Below are 15673 nucleotides of genomic sequence, written 5' to 3'. Positions count from 1 at the left end.
TCCAGCTCTTTGGAGGAAAGGTAGAATATAAATGTGGCAAATGCATTGCTTGTCACAGCATTTGTTTCCAAGGATTCAGACAAAGGACTTTCTCAGACTAACCTGGAGATCCCAGGGATTAAACATTGGGCCTTCTGAATGGGAAAGCAGATGCCCTAACCTATGGCTCTGCTGCTGGGAATTAAATGGCACATTACAAAGGTGGCTGTTAAAATTGTGCAAATTCTGCTGTCAGCACCAGAAAAAAGGGGGAGCAACGAAGGAGTAAAGCTTATTTTTGTGTGGGTGAGTTTTGCCTCACATATTCCTGAAAGAGAAATAATGATGTATTTCATATTAACACTCTGATCCTAAACACAGTTTCTCTGAAATAAGTCCTAGCATGATTTTGATGGAAATTCTTTTCTCCAGCCCATGTATGCCAACCAACAGATATGAAGTGAGACCAATGGAACTACTGATATATATAATAAATGAGATGCATTCTGAGTCTGTGAAAAGTGTTTTTTCTTTTAAGTGACTATAGGGGTTCAGCAAGGATGGGGGTCGTGCTACATGGTGGAGGAGGGGGCTAGCCACTTTTGAGAGGCCATTTTGACCCCTTTTTTAAAATTAGTTTTTCAACTATTTAAACGTTCAAACGCATAATTGGATCATTTGAGCACAGCATCTAATGCTTCTAAAGCTAGTATTGAAACTTCATTTGCTATATCATATACCTATTCATATTAATCCAGTAGTTCTCAAAGGGAGGAGTGCACTGGTGTGGCAGGAGAGGGTGACAAGTGTTTCAGGAAGATGCAAGGACAATAACATTTAAACATTGCAGTATACTGTAGCATAATATCAAAATGATTGTTTTATACTTTCTGAATGCTCCATGTTCATATTATAGAGTAGTTGCCTTCCACTTAGATCATAGCCCACTGTACCCCTGACAACTTCCTCTTCTGGGCCTGGCAGTGTTGCCTGTTTTGTTAAGGACTTGCATTGATAGGTTAAATGACTGGCCACTTCAGCCTTTGTGAAGTGGCACAGCTTGTTATCCTAAACGTAACCCAGCAGTGTTTGGCACAGTTTTGTCAAACCTTCATTAATTTTAACTTCTACAAGTTTCAGGAATTATGGGCAACTTGCACCACAGACTCTGGTACCCAAAACCTGCAACATGCCCAAGCCAAGCATTGAACTCGATGATTTGCTTTGCTTCTGGAGATAAAAAGGTAAAGGTACCCCTGCCCGTACGGGCCAGTCTTGACAGACTCTAGGGTTGTGCGCTCATCTCACTTAAGAGGCCGGGAGCCAGCGCTGTCCGCAGACACTTCCGGGTCACGTGGCCAGAGTGACGAAGCTGCATCTGGCGAGCCAGCGCAGCACACGGAAACGCCGTTTACCTTCCCGCTAGTAAGCGGTCCCTATTTATCTTCTTGCACCCGGGGGTGCTTTCGAACTGCTAGGTTGGCAGGCGCTGGGACCGAGCAATGGGAGCGCACCCCGCCGCGGGGATTTGAACCGCCGACCATGCGATCGGCAAGTCCTAGGCGCTGAGGTTTTACCCACAGCGCCACCCGCGTCCCTTGCTTCTGGAGATATAGGTTCCTAATTTGGGTTCCCCAAAGCTGATTGTCGGGTGCCCAGTTCCTTTATTTCTATGACTCTAGTCACAAGGGTGGGATGCTTCAGGATCTTGCATTGTCAAAGGATCACTTCATATTGGGATGGAGCACGTGTCATTAAATTCTATTCAATAGTGATTCAGGGTAGATTCCAGTGTATAGTTAGCAGAGTAAAAACTTAAATCTGTTGCAGGATTTCCCCAAAAATAGACCAGAGGCAATTGCATTTCATCCAGCAGAGCTTTACCATGCTGTCAGTTTGCCTCACATTTTCAGACCTGCAGGGAGGGTGGCTTGCAGTGTCAGAAGTGCTCTTACAACTGAAAGGCAGCAACTCAAAGGTGGAGGAACTGTTTTGCATGCATTGTGTCCCAAGTTCAGTTCCCCACATCTCCAGGTAGGGCTGATAGAAACTCCCGCTTGAAAACCTAGAGAGCCTTAAGGCTATTTCCTTAGATTCTTCCTATGTCCTTCCTAGGAGTGGTCAGGTCACCTTTATTAGGGCTAGGCTGGCAACTGGGAAGCGGAAAACCTGGAGCTGGCCGCTGCCGTTTTGAGTAGAGTGGTACCTCGGGTTAAGTACTTAATTCGTTCCGTTCTTTACCTGAAACTGTTCTTAATCTGAAGCACTTTAGCTAATGGCCCTCCTGCTGCTGCCGCGCCGCCGGAGCACGATTTCTGTTCGCATCCTGAAGCCAAGTTCTTAACCTGAAGCACTATTTCTGGGTTAGCGGAGTCTGTAACCTGAAGCGTATGTAACCCGAGGTACCACTGTACACGGTTTCTTAGGATCTGAATGCTGCCTCAAATTTTGTGTTGCAGTTTCTTTCCCGCCCTTTCCTCCGCCTTTCCTGAGCTGCTTCCCGAAGCCCCATCCAAACTTCGAAGGCGCGGCTTTTTTCTTCCTTGCAGCGACGGAACTTCTCGCATTCACAAGTGCTTTTTCTCCCTCTCCTCCGCTCCCCCCGCGGGCATTGGGCAGGGCTCCGTGACGTCACGGGAGGATAGGAAAAGGCCGGCGTGCCAAGGAAGCCGGAAGCTGGGAAAACTTCAGGTCGCGCGGCGAGGTCGCTTAGGGGAGAACGGCAGGGCGCGCCCTGGATGCAAGGCGGGGGCAGGCGGGAGAGAAAAGGGAGGCGGAGCCTGCAGAGATTCCAACCAATCCTCGTTGGCCAAGGAGGAGCACGTTGGGTTGGGGAGCTGCTCCCCCCCCCGCCCAACAAGAATTCCTTTTTTGCACCTTGATAGTCGGGAAGTTAGAACGCGGGTAGAAGTCACTGGATGCGCATCGATTGCAAACGGGTGGAGGAGAAGCAAGTTGCAGGAAGGGAAGAACCTCGCTGCTGCCTGGCGCTTGGTTACAGGTGTCAGGAGGAGTCTGGAGGGAAATCGCTGCGCGCCTGCCTCTCCCCTTTCGTTTCCTCCTCTCCCTCGGGTTTGCAAAAGGCTCTTTGCCGTCGCCTTGCCCCTCTGTCTCCGCTGCTCGTTTGCAAAAGTCCGCTTTGGGGAACTGGCTTTAATGAGAACTTCCCCCGGAGTTCCCTGCCCTTTGCATGCTGCGAGAGAGGTTCCCCGCGCCTCTTTTTTCCCTGCCCTCCGGTCTTTGCGAGGGCGGGAGGGGCCATTGCTGCTGCTGCTGCTGCTGCCACCATGAAACGTGGGAGGAAGAAAGTTAGAGGCCCGGAGGCGGAGGATACCCTCTGCTGCTGCGAGTACCTGGATCGGAAGGGCCAGAGGAGCCACCTGGCGGCGTGTTTCTGCGAGTGCGAGGACCTCGACGAGGGCTGTGAAAGGTACGTCTGAAACTTTCACCCAGCTGGCACTTCTCATAGAATTGTAGAGTTGGAAGGGACTCCCGAGGGTCATCTAGCAGTGCAGAAATCTCCCAACACGTGCCCTCTCCCCCGACCAATTTGAAACCACGCCGGACCTTGCTTAGCTTTGCCAATGTGCTAGTAGTTAGCTTGTTGGTGGCTGCTCTGCTCGTGGCTTGAGTGAGATCTTTCCGTTGTGGCCATTGGGGTGGCCTTTAGCTGCTCCCTCCTCCTGTCTTCAAAGTTCTGGCATAAAAAGGCTTGTATTCAGGGTGTGGTTTGCCAGGTAAACTGTCCCTATTAAGAGTATTTCATCTGCTCCACATGTGGCGATTCTGGTAATCACTGGATTTCTGTCTGATCAGATGGCCACCTCTGTTGCTTGAGGTACCAAATTAATAATAATAAAAATAAAATACCAGAGCTACTATGCCTTTAACAGCCCCATGAGGCACAAATTCTGAAGAATTGTTCCTTTTCCATAGAGATGGAAAACCTTACCTGTTGAGTGCATCACATGCAACACACCTAAACTCCTTCTAGAAAAAAATGGTGTAATCATAGGAATTTGAAAGAGTTTTTGAAATTCGCAAATGTCAACACTGGGCAGTAGTTTCCAAAAGTAGGAAGGAAATAAACCAAACCCCTGCTATGATAATGTTGGAGAGTAAGGGTTGCTTCTTAATGTTATTTTTTTTCCTGGTGTGGCTTCCCTTGAAGGACACATATGCAGTGAAGCAATGCTTTGCAAGTGTTCCCTATGTTATACTTGGTCAAGGTTACCCAGTTGGAAGTTGACGAGCTGTACTTGCATAATTTGGGCAACTTCCCTGCAAGACAAACACATATGATTTCTTGCTTGGAAAGAGAACATTTCAAGTGGCCTTAGGCAGGCATGGGGGAACGGGTGATTCTGCAGATGGACTGTAATTCCCTGACCACTTCTGTCTGGAGCTTATATGGAAGTTATGTGGAGGGGTTCCAGCCATTTTCTCCCACAATTGCTTTAACTCAACAAAACCCAGCACACTTCTCTGAGCCGTAAATGTCTTCCCTATTCAGTGTACTGAAAGTGGTGGGTGAACTCATGAGCTCGTGAATCCTTGTCTTTCTATATCAGGGATGGGGAGGCTGCAGCCATTGGACTACAACTCCCATCATCCTTGGTGATAGGCCATGCTGCTTGGGGCTGATGGGAGTTTGCATCCCCACAACGTCTGAAGGGCCATGGTGATTCCCACTCCTATTCTACAGAGAGATTCTTTGCCAGGTAAACTGACAGACCAGACAAGAACAGAACTTGAGAAAGTTGAGGGCTAGTTCACAGAACTGGATTTACTGACAATGGGATACACTCATCATTTTCAGGTGAGCATTAAGACGATATGATGAGATGTGGCCCCACATAATACTACAGTGGTACCTTGGGTTAAGTACTTAATTCGTTCCGGAGGTCCGTTCTTAACCTGAAACTGTTCTTAACCTGAAGCACCACTTTAGCTAATGGGGCCGCCTGCTGGCTCCGTGCCGCTGGGGCACGATTTCTGTTCTCATCCTGAAGCAAAGTTCTTAACCTGAAGCACTATTTCTGGCTTAGTGGAGTGTGTAACCTGAAGCATATGTAACCAGAAGTGTATGTAACCCGAGGTACCACTATATTCAAATTTCTGGGTAGAAACTGAAGAATTATGGCCATTTCACACATCCCATTTACACTTGTCTGTATGCATAATAAAACAATCACATGTATAAGAGGAATATAAACATGTGCTCATCCCCAAGGGAGCTGACAATTGTCTGAAGCATCCCCAAACAGCTGTACCTTGGTGAGATCTGACACAAAGTGACAGAGAGTGACAGAAGCCAACACAAATGTATTTCTTGGTCTCTTCAGTCTTACATGAGCAGATCTCTGTGCTTTTCCCTAACAGGTGGCTGACTTGCAGATCTTTGCCCCCGGGAACTCTAGAGAGAATTGCAGACACCGTCACAGACCGCTTTCGCCTCCCGTGGCTTAGGGGGGCTGTAAAGGTCGATATCAGCCTCCTCCCGCCAATCATCCTGTTGCCTGTCTTCCTTCACATAGCAGCTTTGCACCTCCTCTTGGCTCTTGTCATCCTGATATCACTTCCTGTTCTGGTGCTGTGGTATTACTACCTCACACACAGGAAGAAGGGCCAGACTCTCTTCTTCTTGAGTCTAGGGCTGTTCTCTTTAGGCTACATGTACTACGTGTTCCTCCAAGAGGTGGTACCCCGGGGCCACGTGAGCACCAGCCAGGTGATCCTTCTCACCTGCGGCTTAATCCTCATGCTGGTGGCCCTGTCTCAAGCCAAGAGAGACCCTGGCTACCTCCCCTGCCAAACAAGCAGTGACAAAGCACTTTGCCAAGGCGGCAATGTCAACAATAACAACATCTCAAACAGGAATGACCTGGAGAGCTCCAAGGGGCTTTACAGAGCAGCTGTGCCTGACATTGCAATGAACAGTTACCCTGAGGGCTATGCCAATGTGTTGGAAGCAGGGACAGGTGGGATCACGAAGGACTGGTGCACCAAGTGTCACTTGGTTAGGCCAGCCCGAGCTGGGCACTGCCGGATATGTGGCAGGTGTGTGAAGAGACTGGATCATCACTGCGTCTGGTATGTTCCTTGGAGTTTCAAGTTGGCTTTGACATTTGTTTTCTGATATCTTTGTTACCAATGAGTCATGGATCTCCTCTTGCCCCAAAAGGCCTTTCTGCTTTGTTTGGGCTCTTGTCAGTATGTTTAATTGATCTGCTGCATAGTGAGTTTTGTGGCATGAATTGCATTCCCTGTCTAATATTTGCTCTTTCCTGCATTCAGTATCCTTTTTCTATAACCAGACAAGCTGAGGGAGTGCCAGATCTCCCCAGGGGAACTTCATAATCTGTTATGCCATCCATCAACAGTTGTAAATGTTGTGATACATTAATGGTTTCATTTAGGGGGGTGTACTTTGTGTAATGACGATGGGGGAATCATTCTGTAGTCAAGGGCAAACTTGCACACTTCACATTGGGCCAGTTTTTAAAACTATACTGCTCCTGGTATTTGAGCAATCAAAACATTGGGATGTTTTTTCCTCTAGATGTCTGGGCCAAAGGGAATGGGGGAAGAGTAGGTCAGGCCATTTAGAGATAGGTGGAAGAAAATGCAGTGAATAGTAGCCGCAGAGCTCTGCAGGGCAGAACCACTGGAAGTCACAGAATCATAGAATTGTTGAGTTGGAAGGCGCCCCCCCCCCCCGAATATCATCTAGTCCAACTTCCTGCAATGCAGGAATCTCAAGTAAAGTTTGCCCAGCTCTCTTCTCATTTCTGATCCTTTGTTTTTCCAATTTCTTATAAATATCAGGGCCAGAAACTTGTTAAACCGTGCAAGTTCAGGCCTTTAGGATACTGGGTGTAGGTAACAAATTTCACATTTCATGTGTGAAAAGTCTGTTGGGGTGCAGAATATCCACAGTGCATAATTTTATAGCTTTCTACCAGTTAGTCTTAAGTGGTGTAGATTGTTGTATACTGGCTCTATTTACATAAGCTAGTTTGAAAACCTAGTTTATATGAATCTTATCTGTTAGCCTGGTTTAGACATAATGCCCAGTCACGGTTTGGTGCCTAGCAAATGAGCCTTCAATGAGTCTCTAGCTCTTGTTCTCCCCCCTCCCTCCCCTGCAGTGTACCTCTGGCCTCTTTTGCGGATTGAGGCAAGCCAACAATTGCCATTTTGTCCAAACCTGCAAATTGTGTTCGTGCTGCAAACCATAGTTAACTACTCCTCAGCTGGACATCAGAATACTTAATGGACACCAGAATCTGGCACCTTGTTTATCTTACACCACTTTCTTGTTAAAAAAAAGTTTTTCTTTTATCTCTTGGAGGATTAACAGCTGTGTTGGGGAACAGAACCACCAAGCCTTTATCCTTGCACTCTCCCTTTTTCTGCTCACATCAGTGTATGGGATTTCTCTGACTCTGGACACCATCTGTAGGGGGAAGGCTACCATCATGGCACTCTTCTACTGTCCTGGTGTCTATGGAGACTACAGGTGAGAGAAATACTCTGCAATGGGATAAGAAACTACTGATATGACCCTATGTCAGAGGGTCAGTCCTCTGGTCTGCCTGGCTTCTGCTATCTTGGCCCGAGGTGCATGCTGGGATGTTTGCTAATGTCAAAACCTTTGTCCTTGGGAAGGTTTGTGCAGCTTTCATAGATTGGCATGCTGAGGCACACTATTTTGTGCTTGTGCGACTTGCCCAAGTGACCATATAGAATCATAGAATCATAGAGTTGGAAGAGACCACAAGGGCCATTGAGTCCAACCCCCTGCCAAGCAGGAAACACCATCAGAGCACTCCTGACATATGGTTGTCAAGCCTCTGCTTAAAGACCTCCAAAGAAGGAGACTCCACCACACTCCTTGGCAGCAAATTCCGCTGTCGAACAGCTCTTACTGTCAGGAAGTTCTTCCTAATGTTTAGGTGGAATCTTTTTTCTTGTAGTTTGGAACCATTGCTCCATGTCCGCTTCTCTGGAGCAGCAGAAAACAACCTTTCTCCCTCCTCTATGTGACATCCTTTTATATATTTGAACATGGCTATCATATCACCCCTTAACCTCCTCTTCTCCAGGCTAAACATGCCCAGCTCCCTTAGCCGTTCTTCATAAGGCATCGTTTCCAGGCCTTTGACCATTTTGGTTGCCCTCCTCTGGACACGTTCCAGTTTGTCCATGTCCTTCTTGAACGTGGTGCCCAGAACTGGACACAGTACTCCAGGTGAGGTCTGACCAGAGCAGAATACAGTGGCACTATTACTTCCCTTGATCTAGATGCAATACTCCTATTGATGCAGCCCAGAATTGCATTGGCTTTTTTAGTTGCCGCGTCACACTGTTGGCTCATGTCAAGTTTGTGGTCAACCAAGACTCCTAGATCCTTTTCACATGTACTGCTCTCAAGCCAGGTGTCACCCATCTTGTATTTGTGCCTCTCATTTTTTTTGCCCAAGTGCAATACTTTACATTTCTCCCTGTTATAATTCATCTTGTTTGTTTTGGCCCAGTTCTCTAATCTGTCAAGGTCGTTTGAGACACTTGTGGTTGAAACAAAGATAAAGTCCTGTGTTCCTTTTTTGGGTTGTTTTATTTTTGTTCTTTTGCATGGTCAGGTTACACTTTTAACAACAAAAAGCATAATTGCTTTCCGGGATGATGCATTCTGAACATTGTAGTGTTGTCCTCCTCTTTGCATGCACAAATCCTAATGATTTCCAAATGCCTACTATCTCATTTCAGGTGCCCATATAGTTTTTTTCCTGTCTCTGACAACCATTGTTGTTATCTTTTTTCCTCCCTTCTCAGTATGTCTCACATTCCAGCTCAAGTGATATGGACTGTGCCTCCATATTGGCTTGCATGCCTTGCAATCTGTTTGTATGCAGCTATTGCTTCCTCTCAATCCAGCCCTGCTCCGCTGAAAGCTCATTCTGTTCTAGACAATTGATTGATTGATTGCATTTATATACCAATTTTTTCTCCGAAGGAGAGACAATGACTGGCCAAAGGTCACTCAGGAGATTCAAACCCTGGTCTCCCAGGCCACATAGCTGTCAGCTTTTCCATTTTCTTCCGAGGAATCCTATTCGGAATAAGGGAATTTCCCTTTAAAAAAGGGAAAAGTTGACAGCTATGATAGGCCAACATTCTAACCATTACACCATGCTGACTCTCAATGACTTGTGATAAATCTATGAGGGAAATGTATTTCAATCGTCTTCTTCCCATCCCGTTCTGTCTTTAACATCTGTAGGGAATCTTAATAATAATAATAATTTTATTATTTATATGCCTCCCACCTGTCTGGGTTGCCCTAGCCACTCTGAGCAACTCCCAGCAAAATACTAAAAACGCAATAAAATGTCAAACATAAAAAACGTCCCTATACAGGCCTGTGGGCCTAATTATCATAGTTGGTTTAAGCCACACCTTAAATCATGGTCACCTGTCCCAGCACCTAAAATATGACACTGTTTGTGGAGCAGGCAAACTTACAGGGTCAAACTGATTAGGAAGAATGGGGAGTAAGTGCACTTTCAATTTTTACTTACTACCTGGGCCCAGTTCCACACCCCTTGATTGAGTTCCATACTTACACAATTGGATGAAATTAAATACTCTCTGGTACAAATTACACCTCTGGATTTACTTGCTGTTTGGAATTGCCGCGCTATAGCTTGTGCTGTTTCACTGAGTGCAATCAAGTTTAGAATTTGCACAAGCCTTCCCATTTGAAATTAAGGGGCAACAACTGAAGAACATCTAAGCACAGGCTGTTTATTGCCCACACATATCTAAAATGGTGAATTTGGTTCTTCCCTCAACTAGTAGTGCTTTTACCATGGTAACAATATAGCTATATAGATTTCGTGGGCAAGGAGCTTTAATGTTGTGGTTGTGTAAAGGAAGAACTGTGGCCTTTGCAGAAGAGGTAGAGATGTTGTGGTATACAGTTCCCATCACTGATTATGCTAGCAGGGACTGATGGGCATTATGGTCCTCAACATCTGAAGGGCACTGTGCTGGCTACCCATACTTTAGGGATATTTAGATAGCATGCCCAGGGTGTGGGAGATCAGTCTGTAACCTGTAAAGAGACCATCTGTAACCACTGAGTGCAACCACATTGCTATGGGCATTTTTGCAGAGCAGAAGTATAGGGCAGAGAACTGGTTGTTGAGCTTAGCAATAATCAAATCCCAATGCTTATTACCTTATAGTAAGGCATAGCTCAGGCATATGCAAACTCGGCTCTCCAGATGTTTTGGGACTACAACTCCCATCATCCCTAGCTAATAGGACCAGTGGTCAGGGATGATGGGAGTTGCAGTCCCAAAACATTTGGAGGGCCGAGTTTGCCTATGCCTGGCATAGATGATGGACTGTTTGATAATGTTTGCAATGAAATGAGACACTTAAGTGGGGAAATGAGATTGCAATTTGCTGTGATGCAGAATCTGAGATGGGAAGGCACCAAAGGTTACTACTATTTACTCTCAAAATAGCATGTCAGTCTCCCCTTTTCCCCGTAGCCCTACAGCAATGCCCCTATTAAAATGGGTTCCTTGCTTTCTGTTTCCACCCCCTTCTAGTTCTGCCCTTTCGTTCACCTGTGTGTGGTACTGTACCATTGTAACTTCCGGCATGGGCTACATCCTTCTCATCCAGCTCTTGAACATCAGCTACAACGTGACTGAGAGGGAAGCTCGAATTGCTTTGAAGGAGAACACTGGGCGGAGGCTGTTATGGGGCATGGTGGTTGACACAGGCCAATACCATCGGGGCATTCTGCACAATTGGATCCAGTTCTTGACCCTGCGCTCATCCGATCTGCAGCGCTCCACTGAAGACATTGTATGAAAGCAGCTTCCTATCAATCACATTTAGTTAACTGATCATCCACACCTGAAGTCATTAAGGGGACAGGTAGTTCCCATCTTTTAAGCCATATTTTAAGAGCAACGTTTTCTCAGAAACATGTGATATTCCAAACGCTGGGCACAAATGACCTGGTTATGGGGGGTGCCTATGTATGTTAGCCTCTTAAGCGCTCACCTGCTACCAGTTTTGGATTAGCATCTCAGTCTGCAGTTCTATGCGCTTGTGCCAATGGAACTGTGTACATAGCTGTTTACAAGGATTATACACATTAATTGTCAGAAACATTCCTGACACCACCTGGCAAAGAGGTCACTGCTGTTGGGTTGCGGTGCTGAAGAGGTAGTGTATCTTTTAATTCTAAAGGTTTTGGAAACTTCATGTGCTTGTGCGGACTAATCTTAATGTACCACAAGGAAGTTCATCTGGCCATGAGCTTTAGTTTTGTGCTTGTCAATGTTGATGATGGCCATGGGTGGTATAAAAAAAGGGGGCTGCTCTGCACTCCCCCCCCCCATGCAGAAAAAGAGCAAAATAGCAACAACCCCCCAAAACCGACAAATGATGTTACTTTCCCACATATATCCACCCCAACTCTTTGCTTCAGTAGTTCTACTAAGTGCCTTTGTGAGACGTTTTCTTTGGAGCTGTAATTTGTGAGACTGGTGGATAGCAGGGGTCGTTTTGTGTATGGTGTTCTCAAAACACCTCAGAGAAAGTATTTGTATTTAATGAATGTCTATTCTCTCCCCATCCCCCACGTCCATTCAGAAAGGTTAAAAATGAAATCTGTAATTCAGCGGTCAGCAAACTTTTTCAGCAGGGGGCTGATCCACTGTCCCTCAGACTTTGTGGGGGGCAGGACTATATGGGGGGGGGAGAACGAATTCCTATGCCCCAATAACCCAGAGATGCATTTTAAATTAAAGCACACCTTCTACTCATGTAAAAACACCAGGCAGGCCCCACAAATAATCCAGAGATGCATTTTAAATAAAAGGATGCATTCTACTCATGTAAAAACACGTTGATTCATGGACCATTCGCAGGCTAGATTTAGAAGGCGACTGGGCCAGATCCAGCCCCTGGGCCTTAGTTTCCCTACCCATGCTGTAATTGCTTAAAATAAACTCTTAAATCACTTGGATCCAAAAACTTAAAAAGCACAAAAACAATTGGCATTAGAAAGTACTTAATGAAAGAGAATTCAGGGAACCTATCACTGCTTTGCATCACGTATGATCAACTATTTTAATTAATTATTTAGGATTCTTGTCTCAATAGTGTTCCCATAAAAAGTCATTTGCTCAATCAGATGATTAGAAAGATTTAAGTTCCATTTAGATAGGATCACTGTGCAATAATTGGGCTGTAGGGCAGGTGGTCTCATTGAACTGAGATAATTGGTAGCCATGGATGTAGAAAATGATTTATTCTGCTTTTACATCTACTGCTTTCTGTACCTGGGTGCTGCAATCTAAAGCATCTGGAACGTACCAGCTTAAGGAATGCTTGCTTGCTGCTGAAATAAGATATTGCAGTTCAACTCATATAATGTTATATGTTACCAAGAGATAAAAGGCAACAGAACTGTTCTTCCAAGCAAGGTGATATAGACTCAAGGTGAGACATGATGTTTCCGTGCATAATGGTAGCATTCAACTTGGAATTGGAGTGAAGTGGGAATTAGAACTCTCTAGTTTCTTAGTTCTTCACATGGGTTCACTTCTGGTCAGTAAACGTACATGTTCCTCAGACAGTTTGAAATAGTTATATCTTTGGCTGAAAAAGCAGTGTGTACTATATAACTGGAGACACTGGCTGAGTTCGGACCTTGTACTAAACCATAGTTTAGCATGGCTTCCGTCCAGTGGTGTTGAGCTTCAGGTTTCCACCCTGCTGCCCCCTGCAGGTGGAAGGAGATCAGAAGCTTTGCTTAAAAACTGGCTTCTTTCCTTCAAGCTGACAAAGCGGTTAATATTAACCAGTTTATTTGAACAAGCCAACTTGACAACAGAACAAGCACACAAGCATTTAACTGAAACAAGAGTTGTGTTTTGCCTTCTCTGTTTTTAGGGCATTAGTGGAATGCAGCAGATCATCAGTGTGTTCCCGCCTACCAGGAAGTAAAATATTTGCAGAAAGAGACTTGAAATGCACTCTATATAAAGGTTTTTCTCCCTGCTGGTGGTATGTAGGAAGTGTGCAGCAGGAATAAATTAAGGTGGGGAAATGAATAGAAGTCTGGCTGCATCATTATGGTAATCCACTGAGTAGCTACAGTGTAATACTGATGGTGGTGTATTATGCTGTTAAGACCTAAGATTGAGACATGGGCTATGTCTCAGATAGCAAAAGGTAAAGAGCCTAGCTTTACTAGCCAAAGGGTAGCCAATGTGGTACCCTGAAGATGTTGCTGGCCAACATCCCTCATCACCCTTGAGACCCTGGCCATGCTGGCTGGAGGTGTGCTTTGCAAGGACTAGTTTCTTACTAAGCCAACGGTTGATTATACATCTAGCATTCTTCAGGGAAGTTGAAAGGATTACCTTGGAAAAATAAAGCACATTTATATGAAGGAAATGTTGCCATGGAATGTGGCAATAAATAGACTCATGCAGATTTTTAGAGGTTTCTTAAATACTCGTGCGCATTGCAGCACATAAGTGGGAGGTAATGCCTACCCATTTTAAACTGAAGATTTCAGGGAGTCATAGAGTTGGAAGGGATCCTGAGGACCATCTAGTCCAACCCCCTGCAATGCAGGAATATGCAGCTGTCCCACATGGGGATCAAACGTGCAACCCTGGCGTTACCAGCACCATGCTCTAAGTAACCGGGCTATTTTTCTTCCCGTGTGGCTATGGTTTCAAGCTAATCTTCCGGACAGAAATAGCTTCTTTCATAAGTACAGTGGTACCTCAGGTTAAGTACTTAATTCGTTCCGGAGGTTTGTAATTAACCTGAAACTGTGCTTAACCTGAAGCATCACTTTAGCTAATGGGGCCCCCTGCTGCTGCCGTGCCGCCGGAGCCTGATTTCTGTTCTCATCCTGAAGCAAAGTTCTTAACCTGAAGCACTATTTCTGGGTTAGCGGAGTCTTCAACCTGAAGCGGATGTAAACTGAAGCGTATGTAACCTGAGGTACCACTGTATACAGAAAGGTTGGAGAGAGACTATTTACTCTAGAGGAGGTGCAAAAGGTATGTACCATATTGACCTGAATATAAGCCTCACTTTCCCCCCAAATTCTGACCGTGGAATGTTAGTGTGGCTTAAATTTGTGACCTTACAAATATTGGCTTTTACGATATCGCTGCTGAAACAGACATATGGTAAAACGGAATGGGTGTGAGTGCGGAATTTTAAGGGAACGGCTTATATTCACATATTTTTTTTCTTCTCCCTCCCCCATGAATTTTAAAGGTGTGGCTTATATTCGGGTGCGGCTTATATTCGGGCCAATACGGTAATAACACTTGGTTGGGCTATATCTAGTATGGTGCACACGCTTCCCTTTCACCTGCTTAATCTTTGCTCATCCTTTCTGTGCCTCACTGGAGGGTTAAGGGGGCTCACCTGAACAGAATTCCTTTTAAAAGCTCTTCTGTATTGCACAATTAGACATTGCACAGTGAATTCTTAAGGACTCAATTTCCTGAGTTGCTGTCACAGTGGTGTCAAAGTCAAACCCATGCAATATGAAAATGCTACTGTGAGCCATGTTAGGAATAAACCTGATGCATTTATATTTTTCAGAATACATTTTTTTTTAAAGGTGTCAAGTGACTGGAGGAAGACATCTAGATATTTCCTTCATCTCTTTAAAATGGCTAAGTAAAAATTGATTCTTCCCAACAGGCCAATGATATTTCAGCCTCTCCTTGTTTTTAATGGTGCTTTTTTCTTTCAAAGTAGATTGCTTTCAAGTGTCTTAAAATAATTTGCTACGAGAGCGTTTTCTCTAGAGCAAGTAATAACTGCCTACTGTCCAGTGTCTTAATCATGTGTTACATGACTTTTAATCTTGATCTTGAATGTATTTAGCCTCTGCGGGGCAGGATGGTGCAATTATAAATGTTTTTCTATCATATTTTAAGTGACATTTCTCTTCCTGGAAGCCTTTATTCCTCTGCCAAGCTCTACTGTATAGAACTTGAATTCTATTTAAAAACCTTGCTGCAGCTCATGTTTTATCAGTTTGATGGCAGTGTGGAGAATATCTGAATTGCTTCTCTCTTAATTTTCCTCCAACCCCAGGTATTTAGGAAATTGTGAGATATTTTATTATGTGCCCTGCATTTGAGATCAGTCGTTACCACAGTTAAATAAAATTTTGTTTTAAAAATAAGTGTTGAGTGATTGTACCCAGAGTTATAAAAAAATACTATTCTCTGGAAAAACAAAATACCATCAAATTTATTACGTGCCCTTCACTAGCTGGCCCCCTGGCAGGTTACAATGATTTAAAATTCAGAATTAAAAACAGTTAATACAAATAATCACAGGAATTGGGTGGGTCCTGAACAATATACAGTACATCTCAGGTGTCGGAGGCAAAGAGGTGCATCTTTAGTCCAAGACTGTAGTAAACCAAAACTGTTATGTACTTAAAACCTTCTGAATGGCTTGAAGGACCTTCTGAATCAACTGAAGATAGCTAAGCTGGTAATAAAGCAAAATCAAACAGATGTGTATCTTCTTCAGTCTGTTTACTTACAAATTTTGGAGAGTGGGAGAGAACATTAACAGATTCCTTTGGGTTACTCTTGTAGAAATTAAG

The 15673-nt window shown here is 44.7% G+C and overlaps 1 protein-coding gene across 1 annotated transcript; it reads left to right on the top strand.

The window, feature by feature from the left end:
- The first annotated feature begins 2671 nt into the window (after positions 1-2671).
- Positions 2672-15241, top strand: ZDHHC23 (zDHHC palmitoyltransferase 23). Its single transcript, XM_081859727.1, has 6 exons — positions 2672-3409; positions 5362-6072; positions 7334-7501; positions 10605-11568; positions 12271-13806; positions 14051-15241. Exons 1-4 carry the CDS (start codon positions 2898-2900, stop codon positions 10870-10872), a joined length of 1659 nt encoding a protein of 552 aa, XP_081715853.1. The 5' UTR covers positions 2672-2897; the 3' UTR covers positions 10873-11568; positions 12271-13806; positions 14051-15241.
- Positions 15242-15673: the final 432 nt, after the last annotated feature.

Source organism: Podarcis erhardii (assembly GCF_964252035.2).
Source record: "Podarcis erhardii genome assembly, chromosome: 4".
In the NCBI taxonomy this organism is placed as follows: Eukaryota; Metazoa; Chordata; class Lepidosauria; order Squamata; family Lacertidae; genus Podarcis; species Podarcis erhardii.
Note: the sequence above shows the minus strand (reverse complement) of the source record. Positions and strands in the feature narration are given on the sequence as shown.